This window comes from Parasteatoda tepidariorum, chromosome 3, assembly GCF_043381705.1.
Source record: "Parasteatoda tepidariorum isolate YZ-2023 chromosome 3, CAS_Ptep_4.0, whole genome shotgun sequence".
In the NCBI taxonomy this organism is placed as follows: domain Eukaryota; kingdom Metazoa; phylum Arthropoda; class Arachnida; order Araneae; family Theridiidae; genus Parasteatoda; species Parasteatoda tepidariorum.
Genome location: NC_092206.1, coordinates 36,962,424 through 36,977,492, shown reverse-complemented (window position 1 = coordinate 36,977,492; position 15,069 = coordinate 36,962,424). Strand labels below are relative to the sequence as shown.

The 15,069-nt window shown below is 28.8% G+C and overlaps 1 protein-coding gene across 1 annotated transcript in view; it reads left to right on the top strand.

Annotated features, from left to right (window-relative positions):
• The first annotated feature begins 8,945 nt into the window (after positions 1–8,945).
• LOC107455154 (neuroglian) overlaps positions 8,946–15,069 on the top strand; it is a 32,142-nt gene continuing 26,018 nt past the window's right edge. The window contains exons 1-4 of the mRNA XM_016072622.3: positions 8,946–9,176; positions 11,453–11,699; positions 13,215–13,402; positions 14,085–14,238. Coding sequence (XP_015928108.2) covers positions 11,485–11,699; positions 13,215–13,402; positions 14,085–14,238 — 557 coding nt within the window. The 5' untranslated portion in view covers positions 8,946–9,176; positions 11,453–11,484. The remainder of the gene's footprint in view (positions 9,177–11,452; positions 11,700–13,214; positions 13,403–14,084; positions 14,239–15,069) is intronic.

The window sequence follows — 15,069 nt, the reverse complement described above, 5'->3', positions numbered from 1 at the left end:
GATGGCCATGTCCAATCCTCCTCTGAATGGGCCTAATTTCGGATGCATTCTGTCCTCGCATGGGAATAGAATTGAAATGGAAGAATCAGTTAGTTCTTCTAGAACGATTGGAAAATTGTCATTTTCTGCGGCGCACGTTTGTGACCAAAGACGTGCCCTATTTTGCATATAATGCGCCGTAAGTGCTTATCCGGGCAGTAAAATTGTGTGCTTACTGCCTGCATACGATTACAGCTAACCCTTGATTTAAGAGAATATTTTCGGCAAATTAAAATGGATGAAGGATTTAAATTTAAAACAACAGAAAGTTGGGAAAGTTTGCAATATTTTAATCAAACATTTACTTTTTAAATGACCTGCGCTCTTTAAGCATTTGCTTAAGACCGCTTCAAATTTTAAAATGGCCCTCACAATACCCCAAAATACTTTTAAGAGACCATTGAAGTTTAAAGTGAAGAAATCGAAGTAAAAACTAGTTTTCCTTTTCCTAAAAGTTTTCATAGTTACAATAGTTTTTGAACTATATACAGATGAAGAATCGATTTGTATTGAAACAGATATGTATTAGTGTAACATTATTTTAAACCTAAAGATTGTTTTTCACGTAATCACTCTTTGAAATATTACTATATATGATAAATAATTTAGTAACAAGTCATTCAGCTGACTCAACTATAATTCCCTCTTCAGATAAACATAATATGCAGTACTTTTTGGATGATTTTTAAAAATTTTAATTGTATGTTATTTTTTTTATTAAAACTTAAATTTAAAAGTAATTTTGAACACATTTTTGACAAACAGTGCAATTGTTAAGCACTCAAATTTCAAAGTTCTTACTCGAAGCGAACATCCAAATTCGAAGAACGACCCTTTCGAGGTCTAGATCTCGATCCTTTCGAGAAACAAAGTGAGCTTGGTAAAGCAATGTCCTGTGCTATATTTTTCAAAAAATTTAAACTCTTACTAAAAGATCTTCTATTAGTGAAAATTAACCCTAGAACTTTCATTCATTTAGTTCCTATAAATTTCATATGTTTCTCTCTTTCTGTCGTTACTTTATGAGGTGTGAAATAATTACTGAGTGACTTTTTGTAATAAATTAAAGATTGATGAGTTGAAGGCAATATATATTTAGCAAACAACAACAAAACTTTATTTCTGATGTGCTTCTATCGGTGAGCTATATTTGACTGACTGTTACATAACTAAGCTTACTCTGAACTTTAAAGATAATGTCATTTAGTGCCGAAAGATACTTATAAAAAAAACTTTAAAAAGACACTACAATTATCCGACGCTTAAATAGAAAGTTGTAATGCTTACTTAATATTACTAATTCGATGAATCTAGAAAGTACAAATAAATTTATGAATTAAGAAATAGGAAGAAATAATTAGAAATTTTCAAAAAAATTTAAGTGCTTTAATTAACAAATCGTTGATTTGCCTTTAAATTCCAGTTGAACAACTGGAATTAAAACTCGTAACTGATAATTAGTTCCAATTTGTTGAGAAAAAGTAAATTGTTTAGGAACTGTTAAGCTTGAATGAGTTTTTATCTGATTGCTGATGGAGTGAAAAAGTTCATTAATGATGGACTTGAAGTTGTTTCTGTCACAGAAGGGGGTAGTGGAATAGTTTGAATTGAAAAATCATTTGATAAATCATTCTCCAACACTTGATCTTTGAAAGTTGCAATCGTTTGCGATGTTGATTATCGATTTGAAGAAGATTTGTTTGTTTCTCTTCTTCACATTTTCGTAACTAGTTGAAGCGTCTTTTTATTGCATATCTATCGTTATGTTCCGTTAGATAATGCACTCTTCTAAGACGTTCAACAACAGTGCCATATTTCTACATTTTATGTTTTTTGGTTGGACTTTATCTCCTTCTTTAATCTTTAAACAGTTTGTTGAACTCGTATTGCACAGCTGTATTTTTTAAGTTATTTTCTGGATTGAGTTCGATAAGATCCAGTCTGGTTCGAAGATTCCTCCTTAACATTTATTCGGCAGGCGTGTTTTTCCATTAGCAAGTGGGGTGGTTCGATAGCAAAAAGATAAATTGGCAAAGCTTTTCTTAATGAGTTCTTTGGTGATATTTCACTCATTTTAGCATTAGTTCGAGAATTCGTTCGTATCTTTCAGTTTGTCCATTTGTAGTTGGGTATCCAAGTGCAATTTATTTTAGTTAAATACCATTTCTTTTCCATAATTTAGTAAAGTCTTTTGATTTGAAATTGAAGCTTTATCCCTGACTAATATTTCTGATAATACAAAATGACTAAAAGTCCATCCAAGGTAATATATAGTCGTTCAGGACTTTCTTCGTCGAGAATATTTCAGGCCATTTCGGCTTTGCAAAGACTACTGTAAGAAATTTGTGTTCCGTGAATTGCCCTGCATCGATGTACACACGATGCCAATTGCTCGTTGGAGTGTCTCAATCTGTGTTTTTTTAACATCTTCTCGACATCACAACATTTTTTATAACTATTCTATATTTAACTTATGATTCAACATCAAAATCAATGTTCTTTCAATAGCAGTAAATTCTCGCTAAAACTTTCATTTTTACAATTCCAACATATACATGAATGAAATTTTTTTAAAAATGACTGGTTGTAGTTTTGTAGGAATCCAGGAAGAAAAATTCCATCTTGTAGGTTTAATCCAGATTCTCGAATTTTTACATTTGAAAAATCTTCTTTGAGTTGAAAAAGTTCTGCATCTAGCGCAATGTTCTTTTGTATATGGCTTACTTTAATTGTTTAAGTTGAAATATGCTAAATTAAAATTTCTTGAAAAAGATAATGATCATCAACAATTCTTATTCAATCAAAGAAGATTTCTGGATAAGTAGTCTACAATCCAAAAATCTATTGATTTTCGGTAAATAATTCTATAGAAGTATTTTTATGAAAACTACTTTTATGAAATAAATAGCATCATTTTATCTACTCTAATTATGAAAACAAAAAAACATTGTAATCCCATTTTTAAATTTTAAGAAATTGCGCATATATTAGGAGTGTACCGGGTACCTAGACGCGGCCAATTTTACCAAGTATCCAATGCCGGGTTAACATACATTTATGTTCGACGGAACCGTAATGCTTACAGTAACCTTAAAACTATTCATAAAAATAGTTACAGTTCTAGAAATCCATGTATTCCATCAGTTTCGAAATAATCAAGCTGAAATATCTGTTTTAGGAATGACATATTTTGTTTCTGTGCAGAATTTAATTTAGGAAATCATTGGTAAAGTGAAAACCTTCGAGACAGATAAATATGTTCGCTGAATTGCGTGCAAATTCATGAATCTAATGCTGAAAACTATAATAACTAAATTAATATGATAGTTAAATAAATAGGATATTGAAAGTAAAGAGTTGATATTTATTTAAAGTTAATAAAATTATAATGAATAAAATTCTAAGGTAATTGTAGAAAAATACAATATGTGTTACTCTCATACTAAATTTGCTTAGAGCAAATTGAGTAAAAGCAAAAGTATGTTTTTGTTATTACAGTTTGTAGGCTTAGCGTTTTATAAAAATATAATGGGACAACAATTGAAAACAAAACATAAATATTTTCGTACAAATAAAACTATTATTCTAAAGCTATTACTAATTTAAACATCATTGAAGATTAATTAAGAGTGAAAAAAAGCACATGTTGAAGCAGAACCGGTTGAGCCTTGATTGATTGATAAATAAATTTTTGGAAGGGAGTTTTTGTTCTTAAACCAAGGAAAAGTTTTTACTTTTTTCATAACTCAACAAAAAACTTATTCGAAAAAAAAATTTATTACATATTTTCAGCACAAGTTGATTTACTTTTAAACTAAAAAGAAATATGTGTGAATGAAATTGGCTATAAGTTAACTCTAAACTAATTTTTTTTTCTACAACGTTTGTTTCTTACTCATTAACTCAATAAATTCGATTTCCATGCAATCAAGTTAATGATCTCTTGCAGCCAGACTAACAATGAAAGGTTTTCGTCCGTCTAACACAAATACCTGTTAGTTTCACAGAAAAGTTTTTCCTTAAAACTATTTGCTCTTTGCTTAATCTAAAATGTTGTTTTATCTCAAGGGATTTCGAAATATCAGGATAAGTTGACCGAAAGTTTAATAAATGATACTAAGGTAAGTTCCGTTTATAATTATCGGATGATTAAAAATTAAACCCTGACAGTTAAAACATTTTTCATTTAATACACCATTTTTCACTAATTTAACCATTTTTCACTAATAAAACATTTTTCACTAAATATTCTTAAAATATTCTCCTTTTAGTAGGAACTACATTAATAAATGTTATTGAAAATTTAAGCAAATCAAATGAAAAATAATTTAATCAAATTTCACCATTAGTAGATGACTACAATTTTTCGCTAAGTACGTTAATCATTTCTACACCCTAACAGTCATCTTAAATCTTTTTTAGAAACCTTTTTAAAATATAATTTTTTAAAAAAATCCAGAAATAAAAACATGTTTTTATTTAAGTAAGCAAGGAAATAAATTTCTTTATAATTATATCTTGTAAAATATTTATTCTATTGAAAATTATACGATTTTTATGTTGTTTTGCATAGATGTTATGACACTCGGCCGGGTACCCGGAGACAACGGGTAATAAATTAAAATTTTGCCGGATACCCAGAACCGGCCGGATAAGGCATTCTATTTTCTGCGGTAACCCGGAGTGTTATAAATTTAAGGATCCGCCACATCTCTAATATATAATGACAACTCGATGACAGAAATTTTTACTTAAATATAAAAGTGTCCAGGTGTTTTCAAGTTGTGGGGTGAAAAAAAAATTATAATAAATATAATAAATTTTGTTTAAAAATTAATTTCAAAAAACCACACTTCAATTTTGCTTTTGTTTTCTTTCCCTTCAATAAATAATTTTTAATACGTTGTAGCTTCCCAATAAAACTGCATAACAAATCCATAATCTTTCCACTAAACCATTAATCAATATAAATTCAAATCCTTTCGAAGATAAATTCAAAATATATTTCTCTCACTATCTTTTACTTCCTGATACTTAGCACACTTATAACTGATGATGACTGCATCGTTTTGATGAGATGGAAGAATAATCTCAAGGCCACTGTATAAATTTTTTTGTTTATATTAAAACCTATTACCATGTTTGGATCTCAAGTAAACGGAAATGAGATCATTCAGCATTAATATATTTAGATCAGCTGACGAGCCGCTGAATAATAGAGGAAAAGGAAAACGAGCGATGCTCTGGATTACAGTTACTTGCTCTCGTTGAATTTAAATATTTATTTAGGAGAAAGACCTGTACTTGCTCAAAGAAAGAAGTTAAATTTTTTTCTGAAGCTTGTAATTTTTTAAGTATATTTTAATTTATTAAGTTCTAGTTGTTAGAAAATTTTTAAGAATATCTCTTCCTAAAATATAATTGCCTTAAATCTAGAGTTACAGTAGAATATATGGGTTTTAGTTGTGTAATGAATTTAAAAAAATGTATTATGTAAATATGTTGTTCAAATACTATCCTTTATGAATATTGCTTTGTTAGACTCCTTTTTTATGTCAAGTTAATTGCACTGGAAAACGGTTTTTTTAATGGGATTTTTTTTAAGGATCTTGGATTCTTTCACTGGTTTCAAATCTGTAATCGGTTTTTCACTCCAAGCTGCAGCTTTTCTGTCAAGTTAATTGCACTGGAAAACGGTTTTTTTAATGGGATTCTTTTTAACTGATCTTGTATTCTTTCACTGGTTTTAAATCTGTAATCGGGTTTTCTCTCCAAGCTGCAGTTTTTCTTTAAAATGACACTAGTAATTTTTGGTCTAAAGCTTAAAAGCGTCATGAAAAACAGGGCATCGCATAAGTGTTGCGACAAACCTCAAGCCTAGGGGAGTCATCCCATTCTAGGGAACACATCATCAGGATTAAAATATGTAGTCCCATTCTGTTTCCCCCGCTTCCCTGTTTTGAACTGTTTCTTCGTGTGCTTCTGAGCAGGCAATAATAGAGTCACACCTCTATCCGCATACGACAGCATTTCCAGCCGCTGTCGTATGCGGGTAGGGGTGCGTATGTCGCATAAAATTGTTCCTATGCAAATTTACGCGGCTCCCTTGTTATATTTAAACTTGCTCAATGCTGAAAAAAAGGATCATTCTGAATAACTGATCTAATGATAAGGTTTTCACGTTCTAGGACTCAATCTTAATGGTTCAAGGGGGGGGGGATCTCAAATATGCTAATTAATCAGTGCAAACTACATTTTAAAATACGAAATCAGACACAAAAACGTACTTTCTCTGAATAAACATACCTTTTTTAGGACGGATTCGGATTTCTGCTCCCTCCCCCCCAAATATAGGGCGTAGCAGCAATTTGGGAAATATGGCCTGCACAGTTTGGTCAGGAAATCGACCCCTTGATGTTAATTTTACTTTTTGCGTATTTCGCCATATATCGAGAACTTCTTAAGCGAATTGAAAAAATTTTGCACAAAATTATAAAATTTGTCTGTCTAAAGATAATTCCATGCAAAAAATAAATTTTAATAAATATTTATTACTTTTTATTATTTTATTTAATAGTAGTCGAAAAATTTTGAATAGTTAGGTATACAATTTTATACATCATTTTAAAGCATGCAAGTTTAGATGGCGAAATACAAAATTTGAGCAAAATCGATTGAATAATTCCTGAGAAATCGAATTTTTAAAATACGACTTTTAAAAATTCGATTTTTAGAATTTTGAACTCCATGTTCAATATTTTATATTTTAAAACCGCCGTTGAACAGTCGATCCATTTTTGGGGTTTACGACTACTAATGTTAACGCCGTTGCCTTGTAATTTTAAACCCAATCCAGAAGACAATGGAACTTCTGGATTGAGTATAGGGAGAAATTTGTCTTCGTGGAGGACCTATTTTTTATGGAATTAACTCGCATTTGCGGTGCATGGAGAGGAAGACCACGAGAACCTCCCACGGTTAGCCTGATGGCAAGGAGACTCTAACCCATGATCCGTTTGCAACTGAGGATATTTCACGTCAGCACTGTGATCGGTGCAAGCCGGATGCGAAATTCGTATCGACTGGGATTTGAACCCGGTTCGCCTCATTGGAAGGCGAACGCTCAATTCATGTTCAATATGACGAGATTACTCTGAGATTAAGTCAGAATTTTCTTATTTTAACTAAAATGCCTGACTGACATCGTCATTGCACAGTTTAATGTACATTCTTTCAAATAAAAAAATTCGCAATTCTAAATAATAAAAAAAAAGAAAAAGGAATAAAAAGATTACTAAACTTCTTATTCGATGCGTCATGTACTTTAATGACAAGATTAACAACCGAAAAAATTTAAATTAGAACACTAAATTCTTTTGCTGTCTCAATTATCTAACAAGTAATGTTTTTACTTTGCTCGAAGTTTGTTATCGTTTGTTGAAGTAATGTTTAACTTGTTCTCTTGTGTTGGAGGAAAAGTTAGCAGGGAAAAAATAGTAGTTAAAATGTTCAGCAAATTTCGCATATATTTAGTTTGACAAAAATACTAACTTAATAATTTTTTTTAAACTTTTCGAGTGTTCAATTTTGATACAATTGCCTAAAGAATAACCATCATAAAAATATTTCAGATCCTATTCTTTCAAACAATTTCCACAAAAATCTGTCATAGCAAAAGTCATTTTGAAAAGAATTAAAATGTCTATTTAATGAGTCAAGTCCTAATAATAATATAATCAACAACTGAGAAATAAAATCTAGAAATTTATTTTTTATCTTTTCTTCCTTTCTTTTTTCCCCCTTCTAAATAGCTAATCAATACTTACAAAGTTTGACTGCTACTCAGTCATATAATAGAGCATTCTCAAAGTATACAATTCACATATGCGATTTCGAGTCACCACGATTCGAGCATGCTTGAGCTGTTCATTTTACATGTAACTTTGAAACATTCGTATACGCGTCTATGGCAATTCAAAATTTTCTTTTTACTCGGCAGAGGATCAAAATTGTGATGGCATGTCTTCGGATCATCCTCAGGGATGTTTCCCAGACCGTCGCCAATAGCCCATTATGCAGCTCTAGCGTGACGTAAATTAACTACAACAACAACAAAATTTTTCAAATGGACTCAATAACAAATTCATTAATTGTTAAATATATTCATAAATTGTAGCTCAGAATTTCCAGCTTTTAAATTTGACTACCTAGGCTTATTAGTATTGCTTTTGGATCCTTTGATGCTTGAATTTTTCGGTTAGCACTAGTTTTAGGTTACCTCGACCTCATAATGCAAATTATTTGAAAAAGTACACCATTGATTTTTCCAAAAGGACAACCTGAAAAGTTGAATTATTTAACCCTTAAGCTCGTAATTTCAGATATCTGTTTTTTTTTTAATTAATTAATTTATTTATTTTCAATCAAATGCCGTCATTAGTATGTTTTACACTTATTTTTTTTTCAAATCAAATTGTTTTCTAAAAGTTTGAACTGTAAAAATGATCTTAATGATTAAATGACTTTAAGAACGTGTTGAAATTTTTACCGAAGGTATCCAGGTATATTACAAGTTTATGAAAAAAAAATGTATATAAGTCATGCCATTATTATCTCCTTTTTTTTAAATTTCAATTTTGTCTTGTTAAATCATTAATGAAAGAATGTTGGCACCTACTCTTTTAGATTTTCTTACATTCTTTCTTTATCTTATTAATTTTTATTATGTTTAATCCTAGATAATTTATATTTTACGTCTAAATCAAATTAATATTTATAAGTCCAAATCAAAGACAAAGAATTTTGGAATGGAAGTATGACGTCACAAGGATTTTTTCTTTTATGTTGTCCATTCACCAATATCACGTGAGATACATTTAAATTCTAAAATTTGTCTTATTCGATTTGGCAACGCTTGGTGTGGGTTGGGCTGCTAGTTAATAACAAACGGTTGAAAAGCATTTATTTTGTAATGAAAATGTGAAAATTAAAAAGAATATGATTAAATTAAAAAAATTTTGATAAAGTGAATTTTATTACTTGATTATTGACTATTTTCTATTAAACTCAGGATGTAAAATTATTGTTATATTTGAAATATTTTTATACCTTGGTAAAGTGAAGTTAATTAGTGATTTGTAAGTAAACAAGCACATTTTGTAATCTTCTAGAATTTTATAAAGTTACTTAAAGTTAACACTTGTTTGATGTGTATTGTTCTACTTTATCTAGTTCGCATACCCAGCCTGTAAACGTAATGAATGTTTTTATATAAATGTTGGTTTATTTGAATTTTACTTTCTTACGGTCGAAATAATTTGATCATCAGTTTCATTTTATAGCTGTTATAGTTCGTGAATTTAATATCTAATAATAATACTGTCGAGTTATGATCACATTTCTTTGTTATGCTATTATTATTTGTTGTATCTATCAAAATAATAATGTTAATTTTATAATGTAAATATACGCATTTTATCTTTTACCAAACCTTTGCTATAATACTTAACTATAAATAGTCTTGCATTATTGTACTTCCATAACAAGAATGTAATGTTTATTCAAAGCTAAAAATTTTTTGCCAAGTTTCTTCCATTTTGTATTTACATTTAAATAAATTTGGCTATGTGTGAATAAATAAACCATTATATTTATAAATTTGCTTTGAAAGATGGAGATGGTTGCTTGCTCATTCTTTCTACCCAGTGATGGGGATATTTCCGTGTCCTGATCTGTCATGCCAACTATAATCGCCAAGGCGCCAAATAGATTTTAAACTTGCAAATTTTAAAAAAAAACAAAACATCTAGATGTTTGCCCCGGGGGTGGACGAGTTTCGAGTTGGTCCCTTTCTGTGATGTTATTTTTTAGTTTCTTGTGGACCACTGACCGGGAGTTTTTAAGACTTGGTGATAATTCTGCCACAGATCGCGATATGGAAATCTCCCCGCAGTAAAATTTTTTAATAGTCTTATCCAGGTTTAGACTTAAAAAGGTTGTACCGACTTTTTACTGTATATCTAACTTAAGGGATTAAATGTTGATTTACATTTTTTCCCCCAGGCTTTCTTGATAGCCACTATTTAAATTTTGTCCCTAATTTATTTATTTTAATTATTGTATATGCATTAAAACACTCCTTTGAAAGTCAATTGTTAACAAGGTACTCTCATGCTGAATACTCAATTTCATGACTGACTGCATAATGTCAGCAATCTAGTCAGTGTTATATCAAGCTTTTTTTTTTGTAAGTTGTTATTGATCAATCTGAAACTTAGTGTGCTTTAAGTGATCTCCAGAAATAACCCTGTTTTTTTATAATAACAGCTCAGAGTCTTTATAACTTCACTGTTGCAGCTCATATCTATGCATAAATGTATTGAAGAATCTATATACTTTGCATCTTTCATTTGAGATTCACTCTGGGAAGCTCTTTCATAAATTTTATAGAATTCATTTGGAGAGTATATTTATTTTATAATTCATTATGACTTATATCTATCTTTTTTTTGTGTGTGAGTCTAAGGCATTTTTGTTTTTCTTTAAATGTTTCACACTATGTAAAAAGATGAGATTTATCAGTCATATTTGTCTGAAGATAAACTTTTAATCTGTTTTATGATCATTTTAATTTACAAGAAGTTAATGGCATGTTCTAAATCAAAATATTCCACTAATAAATTGCATCATGAAGTCTGATTCATTTATCATATTAGTAATTAGGAATCTTGAAATGCAATTCAGATATAGGGTGAAGCTTGATGCATAATTGAAAAATTATGTTATTAAAAATTATGATCTCTGAAGTCACAAATTTAATTAACAGAAAATGGTATGTATGGTTAATAAATTGTGTCAATAGGATGTATGACTTATTAATTTTGTCTTTGACAGGGTGCATAGCATTTTTAAATAGCCCTTAAAGGTGCTTTTTTTATTCAGGGTTTGTAAGAAGTGCTTAATTTTCTATCTTTTAAAAAGCACTTTTTTTTTGCTGCATTGGTTGTCTTTCTAAATTTAAAAAAATCCATTATTTTAATAATTTTCTCTGCAATATTTATCAAAAAATAGTTATTTTATTAGGTTTATGTAAAGTTTTTGAAAATGTTTTTGACTTCTATTGATTTTATGTTTATAACTTAAGAACTTTAAGCGATAGAAAAGTAAAATACTTCTTATTACTGCACAGATCCTAATTAGGATTTTTTTTTTTAGGAAAGCGATTAAAAATATTTTTTGAGTGCTTAAAAAGTTCTTCTAAGGTGTTTATTTTTTGTTCAAAAATCTGACTATGCACCCTGTTTAAATTAGAATTACAGTGTTTTGATTTGCAAAACTGGTTTGAAAGTTCAACAAAAATGAGAAATTTAAAATTAGTTTTCTTCTAAACCTGAATGTTTTATTTCTTTTATAGGTTTCTTTATTTTTGACGTATAGAGCTTGACAATGTTGTGTGCAACTACGATATATTTTTTAGCATTTTACTCACTAACATTTTTAATAAGTATTGGACAATCAGCTGAGCCACCAATTGTGCCTTTTCCTCCCACAATCGTTAAACAGCCTCCTCACGAGCAGTTATATCAAGTGGCACAAACAGCAGATGAGAAAGACAACCCCTTCATGCTGGAATGTGAAGCTCAAGGAAACCCTGAGCCAGAGTATATCCTATTTTTATGTTCTATATTCCACATTTTAATTTATTTATCATTAAATAGAGCATACATTTATTCATTATAATAAATGATGCTAGATGTGTTTCAGTATTGTTTAAAAACATGTTATGATCATCTGTTAGTATAGATATCAAATATATTATTTCAAGTCTCTAAATAAAGTAGTTTTTTATTGAAATTAAAATATTTAAAAAAAAAAAAAACAGGTTTCCTCTGTTGCTTTAAAAAATAATGAAGTATATATGTTTCCTAACTCCACAGAGGGTTTCGTCCACATTATCTGAACTGCATACAGGGGTCTGTCCAGGCCAAATTTACTACCATTTAGCAGTACTTTCACAAATTCAACTTTAGGAAAAACAGTAGTTTCACAAAATACTTTTTCTTGAAATATTATTTTTGTATCCTGTAAATCCATATTTTTACCATATTTTTGTGTTGATTTTTTCATATAATTTTTAATTTTCACAAATAATGTCTAAATTTTCACGAAAGAGGTACCTTTCAGATAAACCTAGACATAGCCTGGGTCATCCCAGTGACCTTTCCTCCTTTTTTTTTCCACATAATATCTGGCATAGTTTAACTCTGATACTTTTTGTTGCCGTCAGATTAAGTATTAGCCTCCAAAATTGGTGCAATCTAGCCAAGTTTGATACTTGCAGCATTAAAATCTGCATTTCATTTATCCTGAATTCATTAAAATGTCTTTTCAAATCATCTAAATTTCTTTCACTTGATTCTTTATAACTAACTTTTACCGTAAATTAATCTCAATTTCATAACACAAACGTTCCTTCTTATATTGTTTTTGATGAAGACAAGAAAAACTAAGTTATGTTAAAATTTAAAAAAAAAATTATTATAAAAAATATTGTACTCTTGTGTAGCTTTTCAATTGCATTCTTTTATTATCCTTAGTGTATAGCGTGTCATAATATTGTTGATTTTAGGACGGTTCTTGTCTCTTAAATTGAATCCATAAAAATTGCTAATTTTATTTTTTCTTATAAATGAAATTCTCATATTTTTCTGTCAAAATTTTATGTGAAAAATCAAAAGAGAAACAATTCATGTGATCCATTCAAATGTTTCACATACTTTGCAAGGTTATTGTATTGAATTAGGATAAATGAAAGAACTCATATAGGCTTGAATGTAATAGGGGCAAGAAACCTTGAGCTTTATGTAGGTTTCATTTTTTAAATTCATTTATTATTAAATTAAGCTATAATAGTGAATTTCTTTTTATCATTCACTACCAATGTTATAATTATATTATAGTTAATACATTTATTAATTATATTCAATTAAGTTTTTTTGAAAATTATATTCCTGTGAAGATGTAAATCTGAATTAACAGTTAAAATTAATAGTTAAAGAATATTGATAATTATAAAATATTATACTTTTGTGTTCGAGGGAAAAATGAAAAATTTAAATGCAATATTATTATTTTTCAAAACAAATTTTGCTTTAAGAAAGTTTCTATAATTTCAGGTATCGTTGGATGAAAAATGGTCTTGATTTTGAGTATGTTGCATATGATAAGCGTATAAGTCAACAGCCCAGAAGAGGAACTTTAGTATTCACAAAGCCAGAAGATATTGATGAAGGCTTATATCAATGCTATGCTTCAAATCGCTTTGGCACTTCTGTATCAAATTCAGTCTTTTTAAGAAAAGCAGGTTTGTTTCCCAATTAGTTTAACAGATATTGAAATGTTCTAAATTTCAGTTTTTTTTAAAAAAGAGTTTTGAGAAATAAACAATGTCTTGTTGTAAATTTTAAATATATCTTTCCATTAAAATGCTCATTGTTATTAGGCATGAACCAGTTTTTATCCTCAGCGTATTTAGAAGGGCAGCCTGCTCTATCTGCCCTTTCAACACTATAAATGAGTTTGTTTTTTTTTGTAAAAATAAGCCGAAATCCTTTCCCTTTTTTTCCCTCCAGGCTTCTTTTTTTTTTACCATTTGGAACCATTCAATTGCAGTCTAACTTGGTAAAAAGTCATTTTTTTTTCCATAAAAAGAAATTAAAATTGACATTTTTTTATTATTTTTCTAACAATTTGTTTTTTAAAAACACCTACTTCTTTAACGGATACTTGTCTAGTTTATACTTACTGTTTTTCTTTTAAAAAATTTATCGTTTTTAAGTAAGAAAAGTTCATGGTTAGCAAGTAATACAGTGTAAGATTAATAGATACGCAAAAGTGTAAGTGTCAAAAAAAAATTTTTTGTGTGCTTAATTTCTTTTTTTTTAATTTAGAGTACTAAATATATTAAAATAATTTTTTTTTTGTTAATGATATTTTTTCTGTTTTAATGTGATTATTATTAAAGTTTGGTCAAAACTATGTTTCAGAATTGAATTCGTTTCTTGATGTGGAAGCTAAAGAAAAAGTTGTAAATGAAGGAGATCCTTTGTCATTAAACTGTAACCCTCCTACAGGATATCCTCGTCCAACCATTTTTTGGATGATTCAATCATTCACTGGATCATTAAGGACTATAAATAGGTAACATACTGTTAATATATTCGAAATTTATTATATTTTAACTTAAAGTGAAATAGTCAGCTCTTTCATAACGCGTAATAAAGTTTTTTTTATAAATATAAAGTTTTGGTCCTTTTAATGGCCACTCTCGCTGAAAAATGAGAAAACCTCGAATTCCCAGGGAATTTCAAAATACTTTAGAAAATTTAGAATTCCCTGCGAAATTCTCAATTTACTCTGGAAATTCTTAAAGTATAAGCAAAAGGTGAAAATTGACAGCATATGTGTTTAAATCTGTTATTATGCTTTAAAACTGTTAAACGACTTGTAAAAATCCTTACTGGTTTTATAACTTATTTTCTTTTCATTGCTGCTATTATAAATTAGTCTGATATGAACATTTCAATATAATAATTTCTTTACTTTAACTTTCTTTTAATTAAGTTTTTCTTTTATTTAAATTATGCTTCAAGAAATATTAAAATGCTAAGCATTTTATTTTTGCTAATAAATCTATAATTTTTACTAAATACACGGTAAATAAATTTCTTACAAATATAAATATTTAATTATTAAACTATTTTTTTACTTTATCAAATTTTAAGATATACATCCACTATGTATGTATCTTTACTACTTACATCTTTCATTAATAAAGGATGTATGATGAAAAAAAAGTTGATTACTTTTTGTTACCTAGTTTCAAAAAATAGCTGACACTGCTGATGAACTTTAGAATATTTTAAAACATGTCATCAAAAAANAAAAAAAAAAAAAAAAAAAAAAAAAAAAAAAAAAAAAAAAAAAAAAAAAAAAATCTTTTCTTGAAACAGAAAGAAAGGGTTATTTTTT